This window comes from Corvus hawaiiensis, chromosome 24 (assembly GCF_020740725.1).
Source record: "Corvus hawaiiensis isolate bCorHaw1 chromosome 24, bCorHaw1.pri.cur, whole genome shotgun sequence".
Lineage (NCBI taxonomy): Eukaryota > Metazoa > Chordata > Aves > Passeriformes > Corvidae > Corvus > Corvus hawaiiensis.
In genome coordinates, this window is record NC_063236.1 from 6,534,649 (window position 1) to 6,557,958 (window position 23,310).

Sequence of the window (23,310 nt, forward strand, 5' to 3'; positions counted from 1 at the left end):
GGTGGTCATCAAAGTCCCTTCCAACCCAAACCATCCTACCGTCTCTGATAATGTGTCGGGGGAAAGGGGTGACCAAACCCGCAAACTCTCCCTTCCCTGGGGGAAGCGCTGCCGGGAGGGCAGCCCTGAGGCCGCTCTTTAGGGGCATTCAAAGGGGGTTTTATTCTTTCCACAGCAAAACCGAACCCACGCCTCGTGTCAGGACTCGATGCTACTTTTCTTCGAACGCAAGAGCCTCCCTCGGAGCAGGGGGGGTGGCCCGGCACCCCAGCTTTGACGCGCAGCCCTGGTGACTCAAGCCTGCGTCAGGGGCTGCGTGGCCCTTCGCGTTGATTTTTTTTTTTTTTTTTTCTTAATTTATTTTTTTTAAATCGCTTTTCCTTTCTTTCTGTATTTCCCGGGAGCCGAGCGGAGTTACCTCCCTCCGGCGAAGGCGAGCGGGGCCGGGCGAGCCCAGCGCGCATCCACCGGGCGGTGGCGGGGCGAGGCGGGGGGGGACCCGGAGCGGAGCCACCGGTACCTCGGAGCTTCACGGCAGCGCCGTGCGGAGCCGCTCCCGGTCACCGCTCGCCTTTCCCGGTCACTGCCGCTCCCGTTTGCCCGGCTCCCCGCTGCACCGGCAGCCTCGCACCGGCCCCGCCGCCGCCCGGACTCGCCATTCCCCCCCCCTCACCGGAGCGGGGGGAACCTGGGTGATTTCTACCGGGAATTTGCGCCGTTTCCTCCGGGACCGGGCCAGTTTCTCCTGGAATCGGGTCGGTTTCATCCTGCCAGGGAGCCGCCGCAGCGCCGAGGTAAGGATGCTCCCCCCGACCCCCGCTCCGGGCTCTCGCTGCCGGGGGTCTCCCCGCCTCGCCGGTGGCTGCCGGCTCCGGGTGCCCCCTCCCCAGGGGGGTCTTTGGGAGGGGGGAGATGCTCAGGGCCAGGTTGAGGAGGTTAATGGAGGAGACACCTCAGCCTGGAGGCATCAGGCGTGGCCCTAAGGGTGGTGGCATCCAGGGCTGGAGGGGGGACATTTAGAGACAGCAGACGGCTTAAGCCACTCCAGGGGGCTGGGGGTCACCGCCGGGGGTGGCACTGGGTGCCTGCCCGGCTCGTGCTGGTGGGGGGCTCATCCCGTTTGAGGATGGGTGGAAATGGAGCCTCCAGGTTGACCTTGACAATAACATTGGGAGAGGAGAAAGCATTCGGCTGCAATGAATATTTCAGTCCCGGCCCCTGGAGTGGTGGGGGTTGTTGCCCCTTCTTTTATTTTCATGCTGCTCCCTGAGTGTGGATGGTTGGGTTTGAGGTAGAAAAATGGGGCTTGGGGTCGTGGTTTTGTGAAATTCCCGGTGTTGGGTGTGGGGAGCCCTTGGCCCCCTCTGTGCATGCTGGGTGTACCCAAAGATGCGTTTTTTGGGCTCGCATCTCGGCCAGCTCCAAATTTCCGTTGTCCCGGGAATGTGGGGCTCAAAGCAGCTGAGAAATCTGCTCCCAGCTCTTTGTAGAGGACCCAGAAGGTGAAATCCTGCTTCCTGGATCACGCCTTGTGTCTGAAGCACCTGGGGTTTGAATCCATCAGGAGCTGATGTAACTATTTCTGGTCTTGGTAGGAAAAAAACCTGGAGCACCGCGGCAGCTGAGCTATTCTGGGCAGGGCGGAGAGTTCCTTGTGAATATTTCTCCAGAGGTGTCAGGACTAGGTCAAGGAACCTGGCTGGGGGTGTGACTGCTCCAAGGGAAATAAAATGTGGGTCTGAGCTGTCCACTGGGATGAATTGGAGGTGGCTCTGCTAAAATAAAAGGGCTCAGTTTAAACCTGGAGTGACTCCACTGCTACTTCAGGCTTGCACAGAGCAGGGAATCTGGAGTTACACCAGAGCTGGAGTCATGAGGATCAAATTTACCCCAAGTCAGATGCTGACCTGTGCACGTCCAGGCGAAACCATCGCCTTGGGAAGAGAGGCCCTGCCTTTACCCCGTCCGGGCTGTGTTTGGAGTTGTTTGTTTACAAACGTGGCAGCAGCTTCATGAATTACACCAGGAAAAAGCAGCGCTTACGGCGGGGTTTGGATGCCACCCGTTTGCTGCTTTTTAGGATGAATCTTGGCTGGTTTGGGGTGCAGTCAGTAACCTTTGGCTGGAGTGGGTGAGTTACGACGGATCGCGGAGATCTGAGTGGAAAACGATCGTCTGGCGAATCAAACCGAGCCCTGGAGGAATCATATGATGGTTGGCTTTGCTCTGGTGTCACGTTATTGCAGCTGCGTGTGTTTTCGTGCCACTAAATGAGACATGAAAGGAGGCCAGAGCTGATGAATCAAGGGGCTCACACGCTTCGTGACAAACCCGAGTGCCGAGGCTTCTCCTCCGCCCGTGTCCCTCTTGTGACCCACGGGCAGAACGGCCCCTTCCGGAGGTTTCTTGGCACCTACCGGGGACAGGAGTCACTGTAATGTCACAGCCTGTGTGAAAACCTCCGAGGTGGGACAGGCACCCACCCGGGCTGGGCAGAGCAGCCCCCTCCGGGCTGGTGTAGCCCCATCTCTGCTTTCCTGAGGAGGAATTGGGGGTTATTTATAACATCTGGGCGCTGGCGAAAGCCTCCGGGGTGGGTGTAAGACAGAAGCGGGGGCAGCTCTGATTCATCAGCGCTCCTGTGTCATGATGCTAAAGCGGGACGCGGTTTGCACGGGAAGGACGAGGAGCGTCCCCGGCCCCTGCGAGGGAAATGCCGGCTGCGTGTCACCGAGCTGCCCTCAGCCCCAGCCAGCCCGCGGCCTGGGGAGCTTCCCTCAGGTGCCCCCCGTGCTCTCCCATCTTCTCACGCTGCCCCCATCCGAAGTTTGTGCCTCCCCAGGGGTGGGTGTGAGGAGGGGACAGACCTGGTGGCACTGGGTCACCCCGTGTCCTTTCCGCAGGGTGGTGGGAGCTGGGTGCTAATTAGCAGGGCTCGTATTAACGAGGGGAGAATGGGAGCAGCCCTAAAACCCTTCCCTGTGGAGCCGGAGGCCGAGCAGGGAGGAGCAGACCCCGGGATGGAACCGATTTAAGGTGGAGGTGTCTCGGACCAGCCTTGGCTGGTGGAAAGGGGAGGTTTGTGTGACGGAGGCCATGGGAAGGTCCTCGGAGCAGGGCAGGGGTGGGTCAGAGCTGCAAAAAAACTCTGCCTTGGGCAAAAATCTCTTCTTGGGGCTTTGAAGAGAAGTTTGGATGCTGCTGGGAGAGTCCTGCCCTTGGTTTCTTGTGGCTTGGAAGAGCGGGACGCTTCCCAAAGGACCAGCTCTGCCAGGGCAGTCCCCATCCCACCACAGAGGCTCTCCTGACCTCAGGGAGCAGCAGGAAGGGGCCTGGAGCTGCTTTTCTCACGACTTGGGCTCGAAGTGGGATGTGCATCCAGGTCTCCTTCCCTTGGCTCTTGGCTGTGCAGCGCAGAGGGACGACGGGAGGGATTCATGGTCCTTCCCTTCTCCTCTGCTTCCCGGGTTTGCTGCTTCCGGGGTGACCTTGGATCTGTCCCTTCTCCTCCCCGTTCCAGTGTCCCCATCTGCACCGAAGAGCTTGGCCCTGGGTGCAAGATTCCCCTGGCTCTGTGTGTGCCAGGGAGGATGAGGAGCTGCAAATTGATGCTCAGATCTCCGAGCATGAAGCTGAGAGTAGATTTTCCACCTCCTGAAATCCCTCAGTTCCTCTGTCCCCACTCCTCCCTCCCTTCCCTGCTCCGTGACCTTGACGGGGCGAGCTGGACCTTCCCGGGCCTGGGGAGCTGGATGCTGCACCAGGAACATCTTTCTCCTCTCCTTTAGGAGCTGTGGGGGATTTGTGTGGAAGCTGAGGGGGGAGAAATGGTAATGGTGGGGCAGGGAGGGACCAGCAGAGAGTCCCCAGGGGTTGAAACGCTAATTTTTAATTCACCCAATCTCATCTTGTGGCTTTTCCTGCCTCAGTTTCCCCTTTCTGGACCCAAACAAGGGATAAATGTAGAATTTGGACACAGAGAGGAGAAATTCCCCCTCGCCACACCCTTTGGACCCAGAGCACATTTGCTGCCGGTGGCTGCTCTCCCTGGATTCTGCAGTAAATCCCCATCTCCTCCCTGCCTTCCCCTGCGCTCCCAGGCCCAGCTGAAAGCTTTGCTGACACATTTCCAGCCCGTTTATTGCTTCCCAAGAAAGCAAGGATGGGCTGAGGCAGGACACGTGGCTCAGAGCCTCCCTCCTCCCCTGACCCCTTTGTGGTGCTGCTGGCAGGGCTGGGGGATTTGGGGGGGGTCTTCACTCATCCCAAATAGCAGCTTCTTCCCCGTGGATGCTTTTGGGATTGATGGGAGCCTCTGGGCAGGGTTTAACCCTGGAGCAGGAGCTTCTCCATCCCTGCCCTTTCCCTGGTGGGTTGAACCCAGTTTGTCCCATGGCAAACCCATTCCATGTGCCTTGGATGCACTGCAGTGGTGGTTCCCATGCCAGTCCAAAGGGATGTGGAGCTTGAGGCCACCCTGTGTCACCTGGAGAGGAGGACATGGGCGGGGGACTGTCACTCTGGGCGAGCAGGAGCCCTGGACTCAGCCCAGGGCTCAGGGAACGGCAGCTGCTTTGTGAGGAGTTAAATCTGAAGGTATCCCCTGGGACTGTGGAAGTGGGAATCCTGCTCAAGGACACAGCCAGGGACACGGAGCAGGAGGAGGTGAGTTACCCCCAGGGACAGCCCAGCCATGCTCCCCCAGTGTCTCCCCTCGTGACGCCTGTTTGGAGACACCAGTACTGACCACTGCTCAAACTGGTCCTTTCCCTGCTCCTGCTGTGGGAAAAGCCGTGTTCCCTCTCTGGGTGGGTGGCACCAGCACTGGTTTTTACCTGGGCAAAGCTGTGGGTGCAAAGGCAGCCCTGGTCCGGCAGCACGAGTGAGGTTCTTGCAAGCCCTGGGCTCTGAAAGACCCTAATCTATCTTCTAAAGAGAGAGAAAAAATGCACATTTAAGAAAATAAAGGTCATGGGGACTAAGTAAACAAGCTGAATCTCCATCTGTCAGTGACAGGGTTTTCTATCTCTCTCCAGCCCGGAAAGCTCCTGGTTGTCAGCTGATCTGCCTTGTCTTTCTCACAGGGTGGTTGTTATTTTTGGCAGATGAATTTTTGATTAAATTCCCCTTTCAACCAAAGGAATTTGCGGAAATACCTTTCTCAGATGGATTTGGACTGTGCTTTTTGATTTGAGGGTGCAGACCTTGGGGCTGATGCAAGAGGCTGGGGAAATTAATGGGAGGAGCCCTGCTGACCCCGTGTTCCCTGGATCGTGTCCCTGTGCTGCAGGGGTTGGTGGCTCCGTGCGGGTTCTGGCCGGGCTCATCCCACAGCCCCAGCAGGGATGGGGATGGCGAGGGCTGGCTGTGCTCATGGCATCGCTGCTGGGGATGATCCTCCCTTCCTTCGGGCCTGGATCTCTGCCAGGCACCACCACCATGCCCAGGCTGGGGCTGAGCCATTGGGAGATGGCAAGAACTCCCCAAAGCAGCCATGGGGACACTGGGCCAGAGCCATTCCAGGACCAAGATTTGGATCTCTGCTACGATTTTCCCCTCTGGTTTAGTCTGGGAGCAACTCCTGGGGGCAGGGAGACTCGTACCTCTGTCCTTCACCCTCGTCCCAATGTTCAGAGAGGCCTTCCCCACCCTGTTAAAGCAGCCAAGCACCCCAGCTGATTCCCCAAATCCTTTGGGAATGTTGGAGTGTCCTCCAAGGCTCTGAGAGGGCTTTGTAGGTGCTGGAAGGACCCTGCTGCTCCAGGATGTGGGTCCTGGTACCTCTCAGCTCCTCAGAATAACGCAGAGGGGACCTAAACTGAGGAGAGGAAGAGGCTGAGATCCAGAGGGATGTTGTGGGGTCTGTCCCGACACCACGGTGCTGGCCTGGCTCAGCACCACCTTCCCTGGAGCTGGGCACCTCCGAGGGGTTGAGGTGTCCCAGGAGAGCTGTTTGGGGCACTGAACTCTGTGAGCTTGGCCAGCACATCCTGGATCTTCTCGGCTCTATCCCGAATCCTAAGAGATGCTTTAGCCCCAAGGCCGAGTGCTCCTGGCGCTCTGAGTCTCCCTCGCTCCGAAGGAGCTGCTGAGCAGGCAGGGAGCAGCAAACAACCCGTGGGTGTTCACCCAGCTCTGCACAAATCCACGCAGAGCCTGACCCAAACCTGATGGAAATCCTGTGCTTCCCTGGCTGCTGGATGAGGCCCTTCCCACGCTCTGTGCCCGTCCCCATCCCGGCTTGAGGATGCTCCAGCCCCGGGCAGCCGCGTGCCGGTGATTGAGCGGTTTATGTGAATGAGCCCTCGTTAGGAAATGAAACATCGCCGGCTGGGCTTGAAAGGATAACTCCAACGGCTTCTCCGGAGGAGCCGGATCCAGGGAAGATGTGGAACCGAGGTGGTTGCCTGGCAACGGATGCAGCCGACAGTTGAAAATAGATTTTTTTCTTATAGGAACAGGGCCTGGCAAAGGGGGAACTTCCTTCAGGGGTGAAAAAACACCGAGGGGAGGATGGGTGGAGGGGGAGGTTTCCTGCTCTCGGTGCTTTGCTCCTGGGCTGGAGCCCCGTGCATGAGATGGGGATGAGCTTTGCTGCCTGGGCTGAACCCTCTGCCCTGGAAAGGGTTGGGACTGGGGGCTGAATTAGATCAAAAATGTCCAAAGGAAAGAAGAGCTGGGAATGGCTCTGGAAAAGCCCTCAGGGTGGGGGGGACATGGTGCTGCTGCCCAGCTGGGGTGGGACAGGTCTCTGAGCACAGCAGCATCGCTCTGCCATGGCCCAGCCAGCAGCCGGGTGTCCCCTGGGATGCAGAGGACAGGGAAGAGGGAAGCGCAGCTCTTCCCGAGGGTTGCTTTTCTGAGATAAGGGATTTATTATGGGATTTCTGTGTTTTCCCCCCTGCTGATGTAGCACCACAGTCCAGTCTAGGGCAGGAGCTGCCCATGTGACCCCAGTTCTCCCAGTACGGAGAGGAGGGACATGGTGCTCTCCCAGTTTGGGGATCCCCAGCCCAGTGGAGCAGATTTCCACGATGTCCCCAAGATTTTTGAGGCTGGGTGAGATCTGCAGGGCTGGGCTGGGCTGTGGGCACCTCCTGAGGTGCTTCTGTGCAGGATCACTCCTCCTGACCCTCGCTGAAGGCTGGGGAAGGGAAGGGGCCGGGATTGATGGCTCTGCCTTGGCTGCTGCTGTTTTGCAGCCGTTACCTGTCGTGAAGCTGCCTGGGGAGATTTAGCGTCGGGCTCCAAGGCTTTTAAGTCACTCCTGATAACTTCCTGGGATGCAGAGACAGCCTGGGAATTTGTCACTGCCCCCTGAGCGCTTCCAAGCTGTCGTGGAGCGAAGCCTGGGCTGTGCTGATGGTGAGGAGGGGAAGGAGCAGGGCAGGGAGGGCAGAGCCTCAGCGAGGACTGAACGTGGTGTCAGGCCTTGTGAGGTTCAGCTGCTGCTCTGGAGGCATTAGAGGGGACAAGAGGTGTCACTGTCCCCTGGAGCCCAGGGAAATTCCTCTCTCTGGGACCCAGGGGCCTCTTCCCCATGAATAAGAGAAGCTGTGGCTGCCCCATCCCTGGCAGTGTCCAAGGCCAGGTTGGACGGGGCTTGGAGCAACTGGGGACAGTGGGAGGTGTTCCTGCCCATGGCAGGGGTGGGGTTGGATGAGCTTTAAGGTCCCTTCCCACCCAAACCATCCTGGGATTCTGTAATTCTCAACCAGAACGTTGCTCCTGGCCCATCATTCCTGGAGAAGGGGACCCTCCAGGTTCAGGTTCAGGTCCCCAGGACATGGGGGGACGGGCACTCTTCTCACCTGGTGCTGCCGGTCCCACCAGGACACCTGGGGATGAGACAAAACCAACTGACCCCAGCTGACCCCTTCCCCACCCAGGTCCTGCTGATGAAGAGGAGGTGAGGCCCGAGCTGTAGCTCACACCCGTGCTGCTCCCTGTGGGACATTCATCCTCTTCCCTCCTCCCATCCTGCCCCCGGGGCCGCCTGGAGCCGTCCCGATGCCGAAGAACAGCAAGGTGACGCAGCGGGAGCACAGCAGCGAGCATGTCACCGAGTCGGTGGCCGACCTGCTGGCCCACCAGGAGCCCGTGGACTACAAACGCAGCGTCCTTAACGTGACGGGGGAGACCTGGGACAAGCAGAAGGAGGGAGATGAGGACCTGGACGCGGAGAACCGGCCGGCGTGGAACAGCAAGCTGCAGTACATCCTGGCGCAAATTGGCTACTCCGTGGGGCTGGGAAACGTCTGGCGCTTCCCCTACCTCTGCCAGAAGAACGGAGGAGGTGAGAGATGGGGCAGAGGTGGGATCAGCCCTTGGAGAAGGGGGTGTGACCCAATCCTGCCTCGCTGCATGTTGGGGTGTGGATGCCGGCACAGGACAGGGGTAATTTGGGCTCTAAAATGGGTTATTTGTGCTCTAAAGTGTGTTGTTTGGGCTCTGAGGGGGTGAAAGGGCTGCCAGAAGCTGTGCTGAGATGTGGGAATCTCCAGGACGGCCTCTTCCTAAAGGTTGTCCACCTGCCAGGTTGGGAGCCAGGATTTCTGGCTGCAAGCCCTGATTCTTGTAGGGACTATTTGGAAATCAGGGCCCAAGAGGGAAGAGACAGTCCCTCCATTTCCTTGGGTCCTGAAGCCACATTTTGTGGTTCCATCCCCTTCCCAAATCCTCCTTCCAGACAGCCCCTTCTCTCATCCCACCCCACGCCTCCTCCTCAGGCTTCCAAGAGGGCCAGGTCTTTCCCAGCTGTGCTGAGACCCACCACCCTCCGTGACACTGACAGCAGAGTGGGTTCCTCATCATTAACCCAAACCCAGTCCCTTCCCAGCCGTGTTGGAGGGAGCCAGGCCCAGCCCAGGGCCCCCCTGAGCTCTCCTGTTCCCAGTGCTGCATCCTTCGCCGAACCTGCAGCGCTCTCAATAATTAAAACATCTCCGGTGTCATCGTCAGGATGAGTCATTCTGCCAAACAGAGACCTGTGCAGTCAGCACTCCCCCCCCGGGGCTGCTCACCCCCATTCCCTTCCCTTCCCGCCTGGGATGGAGGCGGCTGTGCCTGGCTCCTGCACCCCAGCACCTCCCAGTGCCTTGGTTTGGCTCCAGGCTCGGCTCGGTGCTGGCACAGCTCAGCTCAGCATGGTGTGTTCGCCCCAAATTCAGGGCTGGGAGAGGTTGGTACAGCCCCCCTGGCTTCATTGCACAGCTGTCCACACCTGGCCTCTGACTTCCAAGCAAGTTTTCCTCAGTAAATGAGATTTAGAACCAGCTCAGGCCCAGAGGCCAGAGAACCAGCATCCTCCTGCTCTATAAGGACTTAACCCAGCTGTGCCTCCGTTTCCCCACGGGCACAGCAATCAGTAATTAACCCTAATTAGTGCAATGAAAATCCCTCATCTTACACTGAGCTGTCTGCTGTCCTGCGTATCCGGGGGGCTCTGGCCCCAGCTGTGCAGGTGCTGGGTGACAGGAGGTGCAACCGGTGTTCCTGGGCTGGGATTCGTCCTGGTGTATCCCTCAAACCTGGGGCTGAACTTGCTGTCTGTGTTTGGGGAGCATTAAAGAAGTGGTTTTAGACACAAGCCCGGATGGGGTGTGGAATGGGGATGGGAACTGAGGCAGCACAGCCCTGACACTGCAGCAGCAGAGGAGATGAGCGGTGGGTTTGACCCATCCTGTGATGGGATCCAGGGGCACCGAGCTGGGCAGGGAATGGGGCAAGCAGCTGCTTTTAGGAGCTCCTTGCTGCGATAGAACATCTTTCTGCAGCAGGACTTGAAATAAAAGGCCTTACAAGCTGCCCCAACCATCGCCACAATTCCATGGATGGGGAAACTGAGGCACAGAGCTGGGAACTCTGAGCAGCGGCTTGCTGAGCTTTGCAGTGGTATTTCTTCTGCCCAAGTGGCACCATCTGTGTGTCCCATGGGGCAGACAGCAATTCTCTGCCTTTTCCTCCTGCCATGTCAAACCCCCTTGGCAGGGATTCCCTGCAGGCCGTGAGGCTGCTGCGGATACAGGAGCTTGGGAGGGGTGGACAGACCATTCCTGGTCGCTCTGAGCAGCTCCAGGATGTGGTGGCGGTGGCTGCTTTCTCTCCTGCTCCCCGAGCAGGTGTCTGCGGGGGAGAACGGCTGCGTGCTGGGAGCAGGATGGGCTGGAGCCAAATTCCCAGGACTCGAAGTGCCGGGAGCCAGCATGGGCTGGCAGCGCTGCCCAAGGCTGCTGCCCACCTTTCCAGACATCACAGGAAGAAAATCTCCAACACTGGACAAATTTGCATCTGAATCTGTCCATCTGTCTCGTCTGCACCTATCTGCAGGTGGAGATACCCAGGAGAGCGTTGCAGAGATGGGATGCTCGTGGTCCTTCCCGAATTTCCCTGAGCTCCAGCTCTGCTCTCTGCCTCTCCTTTTACCCTCCCGATCACCCTGGGCTGCTGCACCTCAATTTCTCTCCCTACCGGCATTTTTAACACACCATCCCCAACCACTGCTGGCGCTGATCCGCTTTGCAGAGTCCCAGCTTGGAGCAGCACTCCCTGCCCCACCTCCTGCCCGGGGCCGGGGAGTGGCGGCTGTCCCCGGGGTGTCAATCCAGGCAGGAATTTCGGCTGTCTTTGGACCGTCTGCTGCCCTGCAGGAGCCAGGCACATGCTCCCGAGCCCATTCCTCAGCTCCTGGCAGGAGGCTGGAGTCATTGCTCAGCCGGGCGCTGCGGCGTGGCTCATCGCATCCTTTACGGTCACCGGCTGTGCTTCGGGAGCCACCGCCTCCTCTCCAGCCTCAGCAACCAGACAGGCACTAACCGAGCTTTTAACCTGAGTCGTTTCTACCCCTCAGACCGTGCAGGGTGGCACACGGCATGGTGGTGCTGCTGCTGGGAATGTGGGATGTCCAGGGGGATGTGTGGGGACAGGGGGCTCGGCTGTGCCTGGGGGACCGGGAGGGCTCCCGTGTGTCCGAGGTGGCCGGGAATGTGGCCGTGTCCCCATGCGTTGGCCTATGGAGGTGTCTCCTTGCACAGGGAGATTTGTCTGTGTGGATTCAGGGAGTCTTTGGGGGCCTTGGGGTCTATCCCACACGACTCACACTGGCAGGGGAGGCTGCACCCTTCCCTTCCACACACGTGTTTGCTCCTCTCCACAGCTTCTCCTCTGGCCAAGCTCTGATCTGCATTCCTGGATCACAAAATCAGGGGAAAACCACGGAAAATTTAGGTTAGAAAAGCCCTCTAAGACCATCGAGTCCAACCATTAACCCAGCACAAGGCCACCTCTAGCCCATGTCCCCAAGTGGCACATCCACACAGATTTTAAATCCTTGCAGGGAGGGGGACTCCACTGCTGCCCTGGACAGCCTGTGCCAGTGCCTGACCATCCTTTCCATGAAGAAATTTGTCCGAATATGCAACCTAAGCCTCCCCTGGCACAACTTGAGCCTGTCCCAGCTCTGCCCTGCTTGTCCACCCCCGTCCATCTGTCCTTGGCTGCACCGGAGCAGGGAGATCTATGATGACCTTTCTGTCCCCTTCCAGGTGCATACCTGGTCCCATACCTGGTCCTGCTCATCATCATCGGGCTGCCCCTGTTCTTCCTGGAGCTGGCAGTGGGGCAGCGGATCCGCCGGGGCAGCATCGGCGTCTGGAATTACATCTGTCCCCGCCTGGGAGGCATCGGCTACGCCAGCTGCCTCGTGAGTGCGCCCAGGGCACCCCTCCAGCCCCACCTCGGGGTGTGTGGGATGAGGCAAACCTCGAGGAGCCCCATGGGGGGGGGTTGAGAGGCCAAGAGGTGTTTGTCCAGCTCCACTCACGACTCTAGGGCTGGTTTGGGAATGGGCCCATCCCCTGATCGCAGCAGCCTCGCTTCCCTCCGCTCCCTGCGTGGCATGAGGGGTGCCGGGGACGGTGCCACTGCCCTGGGGTTTGATGCCGTGTCCTCCTCCTTCCTCCCCCCCAAGGTCTGTTTCTTTGTTGGTCTCTACTACAATGTCATCATCGGCTGGAGCATCTTTTACTTCTTCAAGTCCTTCCAGTACCCCCTGCCCTGGAGCGAGTGCCCCATCGTGAAGAACGGCTCGGTGGCCGGTGAGGGACGGGGAAGCTCGGCTGGGAGGAGCAGTTCCCAGGGAAGGGGGGCTGTGGGACACTGTGGGACACACATCACCACCCCCAACAGAAGGTGGGGCCACAGGAGGTGGAGGTGTCTCCTGGGGCCCTGGATCCTCTCTGGCCCAGCTGCCCTGACCATATGGAGAGCTTTCCCTTGGGTTGGGTGTCTCCCATGCGCTCTCTCCCCACTGATGGGATTCAATGCCAGTTTGGGAATCCAGAGTCCCCACTGATGGGATTTTCAGGCTGCCTCAGTGCTTGAGGCCAAGATCTGACCCAGGACCATGGAGGGAGGCAGCGAGAGGCAGGCAGAGGCTGCTCCATGGCTGCCTGACTGAGACATGGATGGAGCTAATGGTGTTTAATAACACCTGAGCATCAACCTGGGACTCTCTGAGAGCTTTTATAGCAAATGAAACTGTCTCTCCCAGTATTTAACATCTCATTTTCACCTGGCAGTGTTTTTCTGTCCTGTCTCTTCTTTTCCCTGCTAAGAATGAACCCCATTAATTTCTGCCCCTCAGTTTCCAGAGGTGGGGGTGACTCTCCCCCTCACGCCCTCCTGCCTCTGCTCTGTTGCAGTTGTGGAGACTGAATGCGAGAGGAGCTCAGCCACCACCTACTTCTGGTACCGGGAGACCCTGGACATCTCCAACTCCATCTCTGAGAGCGGGGGGCTGAACTGGAAGATGACCCTGTGTCTGCTGGTGGCCTGGAGCCTTGTTGGCCTGGCCATGATCAAAGGCATCCAGTCCTCAGGGAAGGTGGGTATTGGTGGCCACCTGAGCCTGGCCGGGCTCTGTCTTGGAAGCAGGAACCTGCCTGGACCACACTGTCCTGCCCCAGTCTGGGGTACCAGTGGAATGCTGTGTCCCCTGGGATGCTCACACCCACTCCATAGCTGGGCTCACCTCTGGAGGGATCCAGAATAAGATCAAAAGAGGGTGTAGGGAAGAGCTTTAGCTCAGCTGACACGTGCAGCCAAGGCTCAGCCACACCAGGGCAGAGAATCCACCTGAGCTCCAGCACTTCACAGAGTCACAGAATCAATTAGGCTGGAAAAGACCTTTGAGGTCATCGAGTCCAACCTGTGACCTAACACCACCCTGTCACCCAGGCCATGGCACTGAGTGCCACATCCAGCCTTTCCTCAAACACCTCCAGCGATGGTGATGCCACCACCTCCCTGGGCAGCCCCTTCCAATGCCCAATCACTCTTTTTGTGAAGAACTTCTTCCTAATGTCCAGCCTAAACCTCCCCTGGTGCAGCTCAAGGCTGTGTCCTCTTGTTCTGTCGCTGGGAGCAAAGCCCAACCTTCACCTGGCTGCACCCTCCTGTCAGGGAGTTGTAGAGAGGGATGAGGTCCCCCCTGAGCCTCCTTTTCTCCAGGCTGAGCCCCCCCAGCTCCCTCAGCCGCTCCTCACAGGACCTGGGTTCCACACCCTTCCCCAGCCCTGTTGTCCTTCTCTGGACGAGCTCCAGCATCTCAACATCTTTCCTAAATTGTGGGACCCAGAACTGGACACAGCACTCGAGGTGAGGCCTCACCAGTGGTCCTGCTGATCCAGACCAGGTGCCATTGGCCTTCTTGGCCATGTGGGCACTCTGCTGCCTCATGTCCAGCCTGCTGCCAGTCAGTACCCGCAGGTCCCTTTCTGCCTGGCCACTGTCCAGCCACCATCCTGATCCGAGGGGCATCACAGTTTATTCCTGGGGAGCTAACCCCATCCTGGGGAGGGAAATGCTCCCTTCTCCGCACTCTGAGCTGTCCGTAGGTTGGGTGGGAGGGTGGCTGAGCCCAGGGGGGCAAGAATTGAGGCTGTGCCTGTGTTCACCCCTCTTGCTCCAGGTGATGTACTTCAGCTCCCTCTTCCCATACGTGGTGCTCGTTTGCTTCCTGGTGCGGGGACTGCTGCTGCGTGGGGCAGTGGATGGGATCATGCACATGTTCACGCCCAAGGTGAGAGTTCCAAGCCCAGCAGACTCCAAGCAGGTTCCCCACCTGGCTGATCACGCCCTATTTTCCCTTATTCTCTTATTATTCCCCTTATTTTCCTCCCCACCCCAAAAATCAGAGTGCCAGCCCCAAATCTGGGGATTCCTGATAGATCATCAGGATGTGGAGTGGCTCCCAAAATTCAGGGTGTGGCCAGGACAGCCAAGAGCCTCACAAACTCACCATCCTCAGCTGCCCAGCCACCAGGGTGGGGGGCACAGAGGTGCCCGAGGGGATATATAAAGATCTAATGGAAAGATGCTGTCTGGCAGCAAAACCTCTGCTGGTGGTATGCACTTATTAATTAACCAGCTAATTAATTAATTAAGCAGAGATGTAGATGAATCAGCTCGTCTGGCGAGGCTGTTAGAAGATATTAATTAAGGTCCCTTGACGAACAACGCTGGGAGGCCTCCAGGCTGCAGCTCTGGCTCCCAGGAGAGGGGGAATGTGGTTGGGGGGGGTATCAGGAGTTAGAACAACCCCCCCGCCAGGATGTTGGATTTCCATGCTCCAGGTGCTCTGGAAGCAGGAGAAGGCCGTGGAGGATGGAGACCCATCGCTGGGCATGGGGTGGTTCCCTGGGCTGGGGGGACAGGGACATGGAGCCCCCAGTGTGGGCTCTGGGGCAGGTGGAGTAGACAGGGATGTGGTCAGGTCAAACCTTGTCCTGACCTCTCTGTGCCTCAGTTTCTCCCTCTGTGGGAACGACAAGAAGGACCCGTGAGTGCTGGGTAAAGCCAGACCTGACCATGGCAGATCATGGAACCACGGAATGGTTTGGGCTGGGAGGGGCCTTAGGGATCATTTCCTTCCACTGCCCCATCAAAGCACCCCCAGCTGCCCCAAAACCAACTCAGCCCAGAGGCACAGCAGCCTTTTGATGGAGCTTTGGGATGGGTTGTGGGGCCACCAGGCCACCTGACTTCTTCTTCTGTCTTCCTTCCAAGCTGGACAAGATGCTGGACCCCCAGGTGTGGCGTGAAGCAGCCACACAGGTTTTCTTCGCCTTGGGCCTGGGTTTCGGGGGGGTCATTGCCTTCTCCAGCTACAACAAGCAGGACAACAACTGCCACTTCGATGCCACCCTTGTCTCCTTCATCAACTTCTTCACGTCTGTGCTGGCCACCCTGGTTGTGTTTGCTGTGCTGGGCTTCAAGGCCAACATCATGAATGAGAAATGTGTGGTGGAGTAAGATTTGCTTTTTCTCTGTTTTGTTTTTGCTGGTTGTGGTGGGTCTGGAGCTGGATGATCCTGGGTTTTGGTGGACCCAAGTTCCTGATGGTTGAGACCTGGATTTCCAGAGATGTCCCGCTGTAGCTGAGGGAGTTGGATGTCGCTGTTGTACTGAGAATGGCGAAAGGAACGACACAGAATTCAAGTCCAGGATAAAATGGGATTATTTAATGAATTACAAACTCGTTTATTTAACTTGGTTCACAATAGAGAAATGATGATTGGCCCATCAGTCAACCACCCACCAAAGTGGTTGGCTGAAAGGAATAGTTCCCATTCTCAGAATATTATTCTCAATGAACCAAAACAATAGCCACAGTATTCCACAACAACCTGCACCTGCAAAATAGTTTACAGAATAGCAACCCGTTCCTCAGCTAGTTTGTGTGAGAATGGAGACTTTCATAGGAGGCTGTAAAAAGCTGGAAAATTTCTCTGCTAGCTTTTTTAGCACCTACAGTTGGACATTCAGCTCCTCCAACCTAAAGTCCAGCCCCAAGACGGGCTCTCAGTCTGCGGATTGAGCGTGCATCCAATGTGTCTCAGGTGCCCTGCATCACCTGAGAGGTTCTGCTCTCCCTTAGGAACGCTGAGAAGATCTTGGGCTACCTGAACACCAACGTGCTGAGCCACGACCTCATCCCACCCCACGTGAACTTCTCCCACCTCACCGCCAAAGACTACAACGAGATGTACCGGGTGATCATGACGGTGAAGGAGGGGCACTTCAAAGAGCTGGGCCTGGATGCCTGCCTGCTGGAGGACGAACTCAACAAGGTACCTGGTGGCACTCCCGGTAGGACCAGCAGGTCCCCCGCCCCATTGCCTCTTCCTGTGTCAATCCTGAGCACATGGATCTGGAAAAACAACTTTTAGAGACCCTCCAGGCATGGGGAATCCAAGTCTCTGTGGTTTTACCCAGCACACAGGGGTCCTCCTGGGGTGGGAGAAGTTCTGTCCAGTACAAGTCTAGCAGGGTCATCACCAGTTCATCACCAGTACCAGACTGGGATTTTCCTTCCTTGAAGAGGATTTGGTGAGGGAGACCTGAGACATCAGGGGCTTGAAGTCTGTGTCCTGACAAGTTTCTTCTCATCTTTTGGTTCTCTCCCCACCTCAACAGTCGGTGCAAGGGACTGGGCTGGCCTTCATCGCCTTCACAGAAGCCATGACCCACTTCCCAGCCTCGCCCTTTTGGTCCGTCATGTTCTTCTTGATGCTGATCAACCTGGGCTTGGGGAGCATGATCGGGACCATGTCAGGCATCACCACGCCCATCATCGACACCTTCAAGGTGCGGAAGGAAGTGTTCACAGGTGAGGTCCCTTCTCCTGCAACCTCCTTGGGAAGGGGTGGGGGGGTCCCCGTTGCCTTGAGGAGTCACTCCAGAAGAGTGTGGACATAGTGGGGGGTGAACTGGGCCCTGCTAATGCAGGGAATGGACTTTGTGGAGGTCTTGGTGTCCCTCAGGGGGCTCTGCTGACCAGGCCCGTTTGCTCCCCACAGTCGGTTGCTGCATCTTCGCCTTCGTGGTGGGGCTGATCTTTGTGCAGCGTTCTGGAAATTACTTTGTCACCATGTTTGACGATTACTCGGCCACGTTGCCGCTCACCGTCGTGGTCATCCTGGAGAACATCGCTGTGGCCTGGATTTACGGCACCAAGAAGTAAGGAATTTCTGTGCAAAAGGAATAACTGTGCTGTAACTCCTGACTGAAAACCCCTTCCAGCTCTTTTCCACATGGCTTTCTCTCCAGGAGAAAATGCTCCAAGGGCAGGAATTTGGTTCACTTTGATCCTCCTGCCCTGCCCTGGTGTAACCCAGCCCCAGGAGCGGGTCTGTCTCGTGGGTATCTCCTGTTGGTTGTGATGCTCAGTTACTTGTGATGACCCTTCTTTCTGAGGTTTCCAGGTCCTTCTGCAAGTGGATGCTGTTCCCCTCTGTGTGTCTCGTTCAGAAGTTGTCCAGAGCGAAGGCAGCTCTGGGTAACGCTCAAATGGTCTTGTCCTGAGGAGTTTTCCACAAGTTCTTCAGGCTTGAGGGACGCTGAGATGCTCAGCTGAGTTCTTCTTCAGGCTCTACCTTGAGCATCAGCGGGGCTCCTGGGAGGTTGTTTCTCACTCGAAGGCGGGGGATATCACGATTCCATGTCTCTCCTTGGCAGGTTCATGCAGGAGCTGACAGAAATGCTGGGTTTCCGGCCCTACCAGTTCTACTACTACGCCTGGAAGTACGTGTCTCCCATCTGCATGGCCGTGCTCATGACCGCCAGCATCATCCAGCTGGGAGTCAGCCCGCCAGGATACAGCGCATGGATCAGAGAGGAGGTGAGCGCAGCTCCCTCCCCTTCCCCACCCACGTCCCAGTGGAGCAGGGGCAGCTCAGAGCCACAGACTGCTCTGTTCATGCCAGCTCCGCTCATTCCTCCTTCCTCTCCTGCTGGGTGACATTCCCACCCTGCTCCTGCCCTGGGAGCGGTCAGGTTTGTTCACGCTGCCCAGATGTCTCCAGCCAGCTCTGCCCATGGGCTGAAGTTTGTGTTAATTTTGGTTGGCTCCCACAGCTCCACGCTGTGCTCAGCATCCTGTGTGAGGATCCTTTCCCTCCACCTGAGCCCACCTTCATGTGGTGTCCCTGAGGATGGAGTCTGGCAGGAGGCAGCAGGAGCTGTCTGGTGCTTTGGAGACGTTGTACCTGGTGGGCATCACCTCTGCTGCAACAACCCCGTGACGTTAATATCTGTCTCTTCCAGGCTGCTGAAAAGTTCCTGTTCTACCCAACTTGGGCCATGGCCATCCTCATCTCCCTGATCATCCTGGCATCCCTCCCTCTGCCTCTGGTCTTCATCCTCCGGCAGTTCCACCTCGTGTCGGATGGCTCCAACGCTCTCTCTGTCACCTACAAGAAGGGGCGGATGATGAAGGACATCTCCAACCTGGAAGACAACGATGAGACCCGCTTCATCCTGAGCAAAGTGCCCAGCGAGACCCCGTCCCCCATGCCCACACACCGCTCCTACCTGGGCCCCGGGAGCAACTCCCCCATGGAAATGAGCAGTGCTCCCAACGGACGATACGGGAGCGGGTACCTCCTGGCCAGCACCCCTGAGTCTGAACTGTGATGGTTGCCTGCCAACCACCCCCACCGGGAGAGGAGGGCACTGGGGAGTGGATCCTGGCTGTCCAGGCAACAGGAAAATTAATTACTAAGGAAGATGAAGAAGAAACCCCTCTTAAAACCGTAAGCAAAGCAGCCATTTCTGAGATGACGTCGGGAAGAAGGGATTGCAGGAGGGGCAGGACTCCTCTGACAACCCTCGGTGGAAAGGCAGGACCCCTGGACTCATCTCCGGGGAAGGGAGGAGGAGTAAGAGGCGCTGCAATACCTTTCCAAGAGTTGTTCTCATGCAGCTCAAATCTGAAGCAAAGAATCTCTCTTTTCTAAGCAGCTGATGGTTGGAACAAGGACCTGGCAGCAGGTGGGAAGCCAATCATACTTCCTCCTGTCACCCAGTGCTCTTCCCTCCCTGTCTGTTGTCCTTTAGCCGGGAGGAGTCATGGCCTTATTCCAACGAGCACAATTAACCATCGATGTTCATAGCACAAAAAGGTGCTGTTGTTGTCACCATCGTTGTTGTTGTTGTTGTATCTCCTGTAGGTTTTTATAGCTGTGGACACACCCAAATAACCCCCCAAATTCTGGCCAGGGTTGGCAGGGAGCAGTGTGGGGCCAGCTGAGATATTGGGGTGGGTAAGAGAGGGCATGGGGCATCCCTGGAATCTTTATTGCCACCAGCATAGGGATGGTGGCTGGGAGTTGCTTGGGGGCATGGAGATGTCACAGCCATGGGATGGACCGGCTGGGATGCTCCGTGGGCTGGTGGCGATCGTGCTGAGTGGCAGGAGGACCCCTGAAGTGACAGTGGTTTGGATGTGTGAGCCTGTGTGTGGTCTGGACGGGGTGAGCGTGCTGGGGGTCACGAGCGCTCTCCTGGAATTACTCCTGACGTGTGGGATGCTCTGCTGATCCAAAATCCCTGGCACGGTGATCATCTCCTCTCACTCCTCTCTTTAGATGTCCCCGAAGGACAAGCAGAGGAGCTGTGGGACATCCAGTCCTACCACACTCCTGGTTTAGCTCTCAGGAAACCACCCCCTGACCGCCCTCCCTTGCCCCGCTGAGCTGCGCAGTGATTCTCTCTGGACGTGCCTCCTCATTTCTCCTCGTGTCCCATCCAAGCCAGGGGTTTGGCATTGCCTCCTGTCACACCCCACAGGAGCTCACCAGCCTTTGGGTGGGGGTGACCAGCTCCTGGGGACCACAGGCACCCAAGGAGCAGCAGCTCTTGGGAGCCAGTGCCAGGTGCCAGGTCCCCAGTAGCTCTTGATCCAGGCTGGGGAGCCCTTGGGAGAGTCCAGGGGCCTCTCTCGTGCCCATCCTTGCTTTTGGGGGCTCACATTGATGTGACCTTATGTTGTTTCTCCCCAGGCTGTTTAGGAAAGGGTGGGATCTCCCAGCTTTGGGTCTTTCCGACCGGGACTGAGGGTCGTTTCCCTGAATCCTACACGTAACCAAGCACTCTGCCAAGGGTACTGGGATAACCTGGCATCATCCCCCTTTTCCTTGGGGACGGGGAAGCAGCCGCCTCCTTGCACACTCTCTCCCCTCTGTCGCCTCCAAAGGCTGGGGGAGCACCTCAGCCTGGGTCCTGCTGGGCTCAGGTTGTGCATGAAGATCTTTCGGGCCGCTCTGAAGGCCGCGTTTGTGGGTGCTGGTTCACGAGTCCTTCTCTCCTCCACTTTCCTGTCGATTGCTTTTCTTTCACCTTGATTCTCCTTTTGGTTGGAACTGAAGGCAGAAAGCAGCTGGTCTATTCACCACACCCCTGATTCTCAGCATCCCTGGGGCCAGGAGGTTCCCACAGTGACATCTCTTGTGGGTGTGATCCTTTATTCACAGTCTTCTCCATGGGCTTGGCTGGTCACCTGGAGACTCTTCCTGGACAATTAGCTCCAGTCCTTCATTAACCATTTTTCTGGGGGGAAAATGGAGGAATGGACTGAACCAAAGCAGCTCAGTGATGGTTCCAAGGGGCACCAGATCTGCAAGTCAGGATCAGCCATGCTCCTCCAGCAGTTCCCCCTTGCTCATCCCCTCCCGCGTCTTTCTCCTTCCTCTGCCCATGCAAGAGAGATGCAGAAATGTCCCCATGGAATCTCTGGAAGGGAGCAGCCCAAATCCAGTGGCATTTCCCCATCATTAGGCAACACGTCCCATCCCATTTCTCACTGGGTCCATCCTCACCTGACCAGCAGAACAGAGGATGAGTCAAACCCTTGCCCAGCATCACCTCCCCATGCCCCCGAGCCCAGGGACCAGATTCCCACCGTAGCTCCCATGGAGTTAACGGAGCAGGACACCTCCCACAGCCAAAACGCTCAGTCCCATGTGCTCCCATGGCACGATGCTCCTCGAACCCTGGGGGGAAGGATCCGGCCCTCGGTCTCTCCCACCCCCGTTCCCAAACCAGCCAGGGAGGCACTCGCTTTCCTCTCTTCTCCTCGCATCATCAATGAGAGGCAAAGTCAATAAGAAGGTAAAAGAAGCTATATTATATATATATATATATATATATATATATAAAATATATACAGAGAGAGGAGACGGAATAATAACCTAGAGATTCTCTATTTCTATTGTATATTTATTCTGTAAATGTCACTGTAAATGCTGTTAAATGACAAATCGTATTCCAAAGTGGCCCATGACCTATTTTCATTCCCAGTGCTGTACAGATCAATTCTCATTCTATAGCAGGGCATATTTTTACCTTTTTATTTCTTGTGCGTGGTGGGTGCACGTCCCCTTCTCCCCCCCAGCCCCAGGGTGTCCAGCTGCCCTGGGGACCCAGCAGGGAGGAGGAGGAGGAGGAGGAGGAGGAGGAGGAGGAGGGACGACACCTTTACTTTTATCTGTGGAAATACTGTACTTTGTCGTGGCATTTGCTCGGTGTTAGACACGGGGTGTTGGGGGGAGTGTGTGTGTGTTAGGTTTTAGGAGATCCGTGTTGTCGCCGTGGGAGCGTGCGCGTGTTCGTCCGTAGATGCCGTGCGTGGGGTGTGCGCGTGTCCGTGTGCGTGGGTGGCTTTAGGATTCACTTCTGGCTGTACTCGCTCACTTTTGGAGCCTGCGTGGGGGTTTCTCCCGCTCGCCGGGGCAGGTTCTCCCTCCACACACCTTCTCGGGGTCCCAGGCTGTGGATGAGGCCGACCCCCAGTGGCTTTTAGCCCTAGAAATCACTTCTTTTCCTCTTTTTCTGCACAGAGGCACAGGGAATAGCTGCTAGTTGTGAGCACAGGCACTTTTCAGTTTTCCTTCAGGCAGTGGGGCAAAGAGCGGGGAACCGCTGCCGATATCCCTGTCCCCCACATCAGCTCCTCGATGGGTTCCCAGCCCAGATCCTGCTGCTCAGAGCAGTGTGGTGCCCCTGGCTGCGAGACGAGCAGGTGCTGGGTAGGTCGGGGGAGGTCCAAACCCTGTCCCCTCTCTGGGGGGAGGGTGTTCAGTGGGTCTGGAGAGGGCAGAAAGGAGGTTGCAGGAGGGGCACACCCTGTGGTGCTGGAGCTGCAGGTCCAGCCTGTAGGGCTGGAGTTGGGATGCTCCGTTCCCCAGGACTCTGCTGCAGGGGCTGGACCTTGACCCCGGTACAAAGCAGAGGTCAAGGCAGGACAGGAGCCGGGTCCCCAGGTGTCCCAGGGCTCCTTCCCCTCAACCCCTCCAAAACAGCCCCTTCCTCACCTCTCAGCTCCCACCCAGACCCCGACAGGTCACATTAAGCCCCAGCACCTCCCAGGAGCAACTCCCACTGCCTTCTAATGGCCCCCGCCTCTCCCGAGCGTGGCTCTCGCCGGCAGGAGCGGCGCCGGGTGGCCTTGGTGGCCGGGAGGGACATGGCACAGCCATGGGAACACGCAGGATGCGGCTGCTTCCCCTGGGACAAGCACAACACTGGCGAAACCCTCCTGTACAGGTAAAGCACAGACCTCCTAGTGACGCGTCCCGTGTCCCCTCGTAGCCGCAGTAGTTCCCTCGTGTGCCGGGCGCGGCCGGGCTGCGCCGCCCGGGCTCCTCGGCCATCGGGAGAAACCCTGTAAGAGCTGTATCGGAGTCTGATTAAAAGTCTCTTCTTACCAAATCTCTCCTCACCGAGTCTCTTCTGTGCCTCTGTTTCCTTTCTTGGGTGGGCTTTGGGGTCTCTCTGAGGTTTAGGGTGGCAGAGACACAAAGCAAGGGGCCCGCGGGAGTTGAGGTCTGTCCTTCCCTGTGCTGTCCCCACTATTGTCCTGCAGTGTCCCCTCATCCCTGCCTCCACCCAGCATCAGCCGCTGCAAGGGCCTTGCTCGGAGCGAGCTGTCTGTAGGTGCTTCAGGAGCCTCGTGGAGGTTGTTTCCCATCCTGGGCCAGTTTAACCAGTACACATTGGCTTTCCAGGGCACAGGGACTGGTAAGGTGCAGCGCCTGCTCCTCTGCACAGTGCCCTGATAACAGCGCTGGTGGCTTATCCTGAGTGCTGGGAGCCCTGCGAGTCTGGAGACCCTTCCTGGAGAAGGCCCAAGGGTTTCCAGCAATCCCAGATGATTTCAGCTGCTGGGAATTAGCTGAGGTTAGCTGGGGAGCAGGGCTGCCTCTTCCCTTCTCTCCCATCTCTGGTAGCTTCTTTGGCTTCTCCAGGGCTCCTTCAGGAGCCTGAGGAAAGGGGGAAAGAAATCAGGAGAGATAGATCCAGATGAGATCCCTGGCACCAGGGATGCCACGGGGACACTGCCACGGCCGTGAACTGAACAGTGACAGCCCTGGGGAAGCAGGGAAGGTCTTTTGGGCACCATCTGGAGAGGTTGGTGCAGGACTGGGGCGAGCGTCGGACATGGCTGGAGGAGCAGCACTGCCCGGGGAGGGG

General features: G+C 57.6%; 1 protein-coding gene across 1 annotated transcript; it reads left to right on the plus strand.

The window, feature by feature from the left end:
• The first annotated feature begins 301 nt into the window (after positions 1 to 301).
• Positions 302 to 22,548, plus strand: SLC6A17 (solute carrier family 6 member 17). The gene is made up of 12 exons (XM_048328000.1): positions 302 to 794; positions 7,890 to 8,296; positions 11,544 to 11,701; positions 11,969 to 12,095; positions 12,702 to 12,883; positions 13,970 to 14,080; positions 15,067 to 15,308; positions 15,938 to 16,130; positions 16,477 to 16,669; positions 16,860 to 17,019; positions 17,518 to 17,680; positions 18,106 to 22,548. Exons 2-12 carry the CDS (start codon positions 8,011 to 8,013, stop codon positions 18,472 to 18,474), a joined length of 2,184 nt encoding a protein of 727 aa, XP_048183957.1. The 5' UTR covers positions 302 to 794; positions 7,890 to 8,010; the 3' UTR covers positions 18,475 to 22,548.
• Positions 22,549 to 23,310: the final 762 nt, after the last annotated feature.

Bases quoted from the DNA above. Each gene is read 5' to 3' on its own strand.
- SLC6A17 (XM_048328000.1), top strand. From the start codon at position 8,011: ATGCCGAAGAACAGCAAGGTGACGCAGCGGGAGCACAGCAGCGAGCAT. The intron at 8,297-11,543 runs GTGAGAGATGGG...GTCCCCTTCCAG, and splicing joins CTGCCAGAAGAACGGAGGAG to GTGCATACCTGGTCCCATAC. The intron at 12,096-12,701 runs GTGAGGGACGGG...GCTCTGTTGCAG, and splicing joins GAAGAACGGCTCGGTGGCCG to TTGTGGAGACTGAATGCGAG.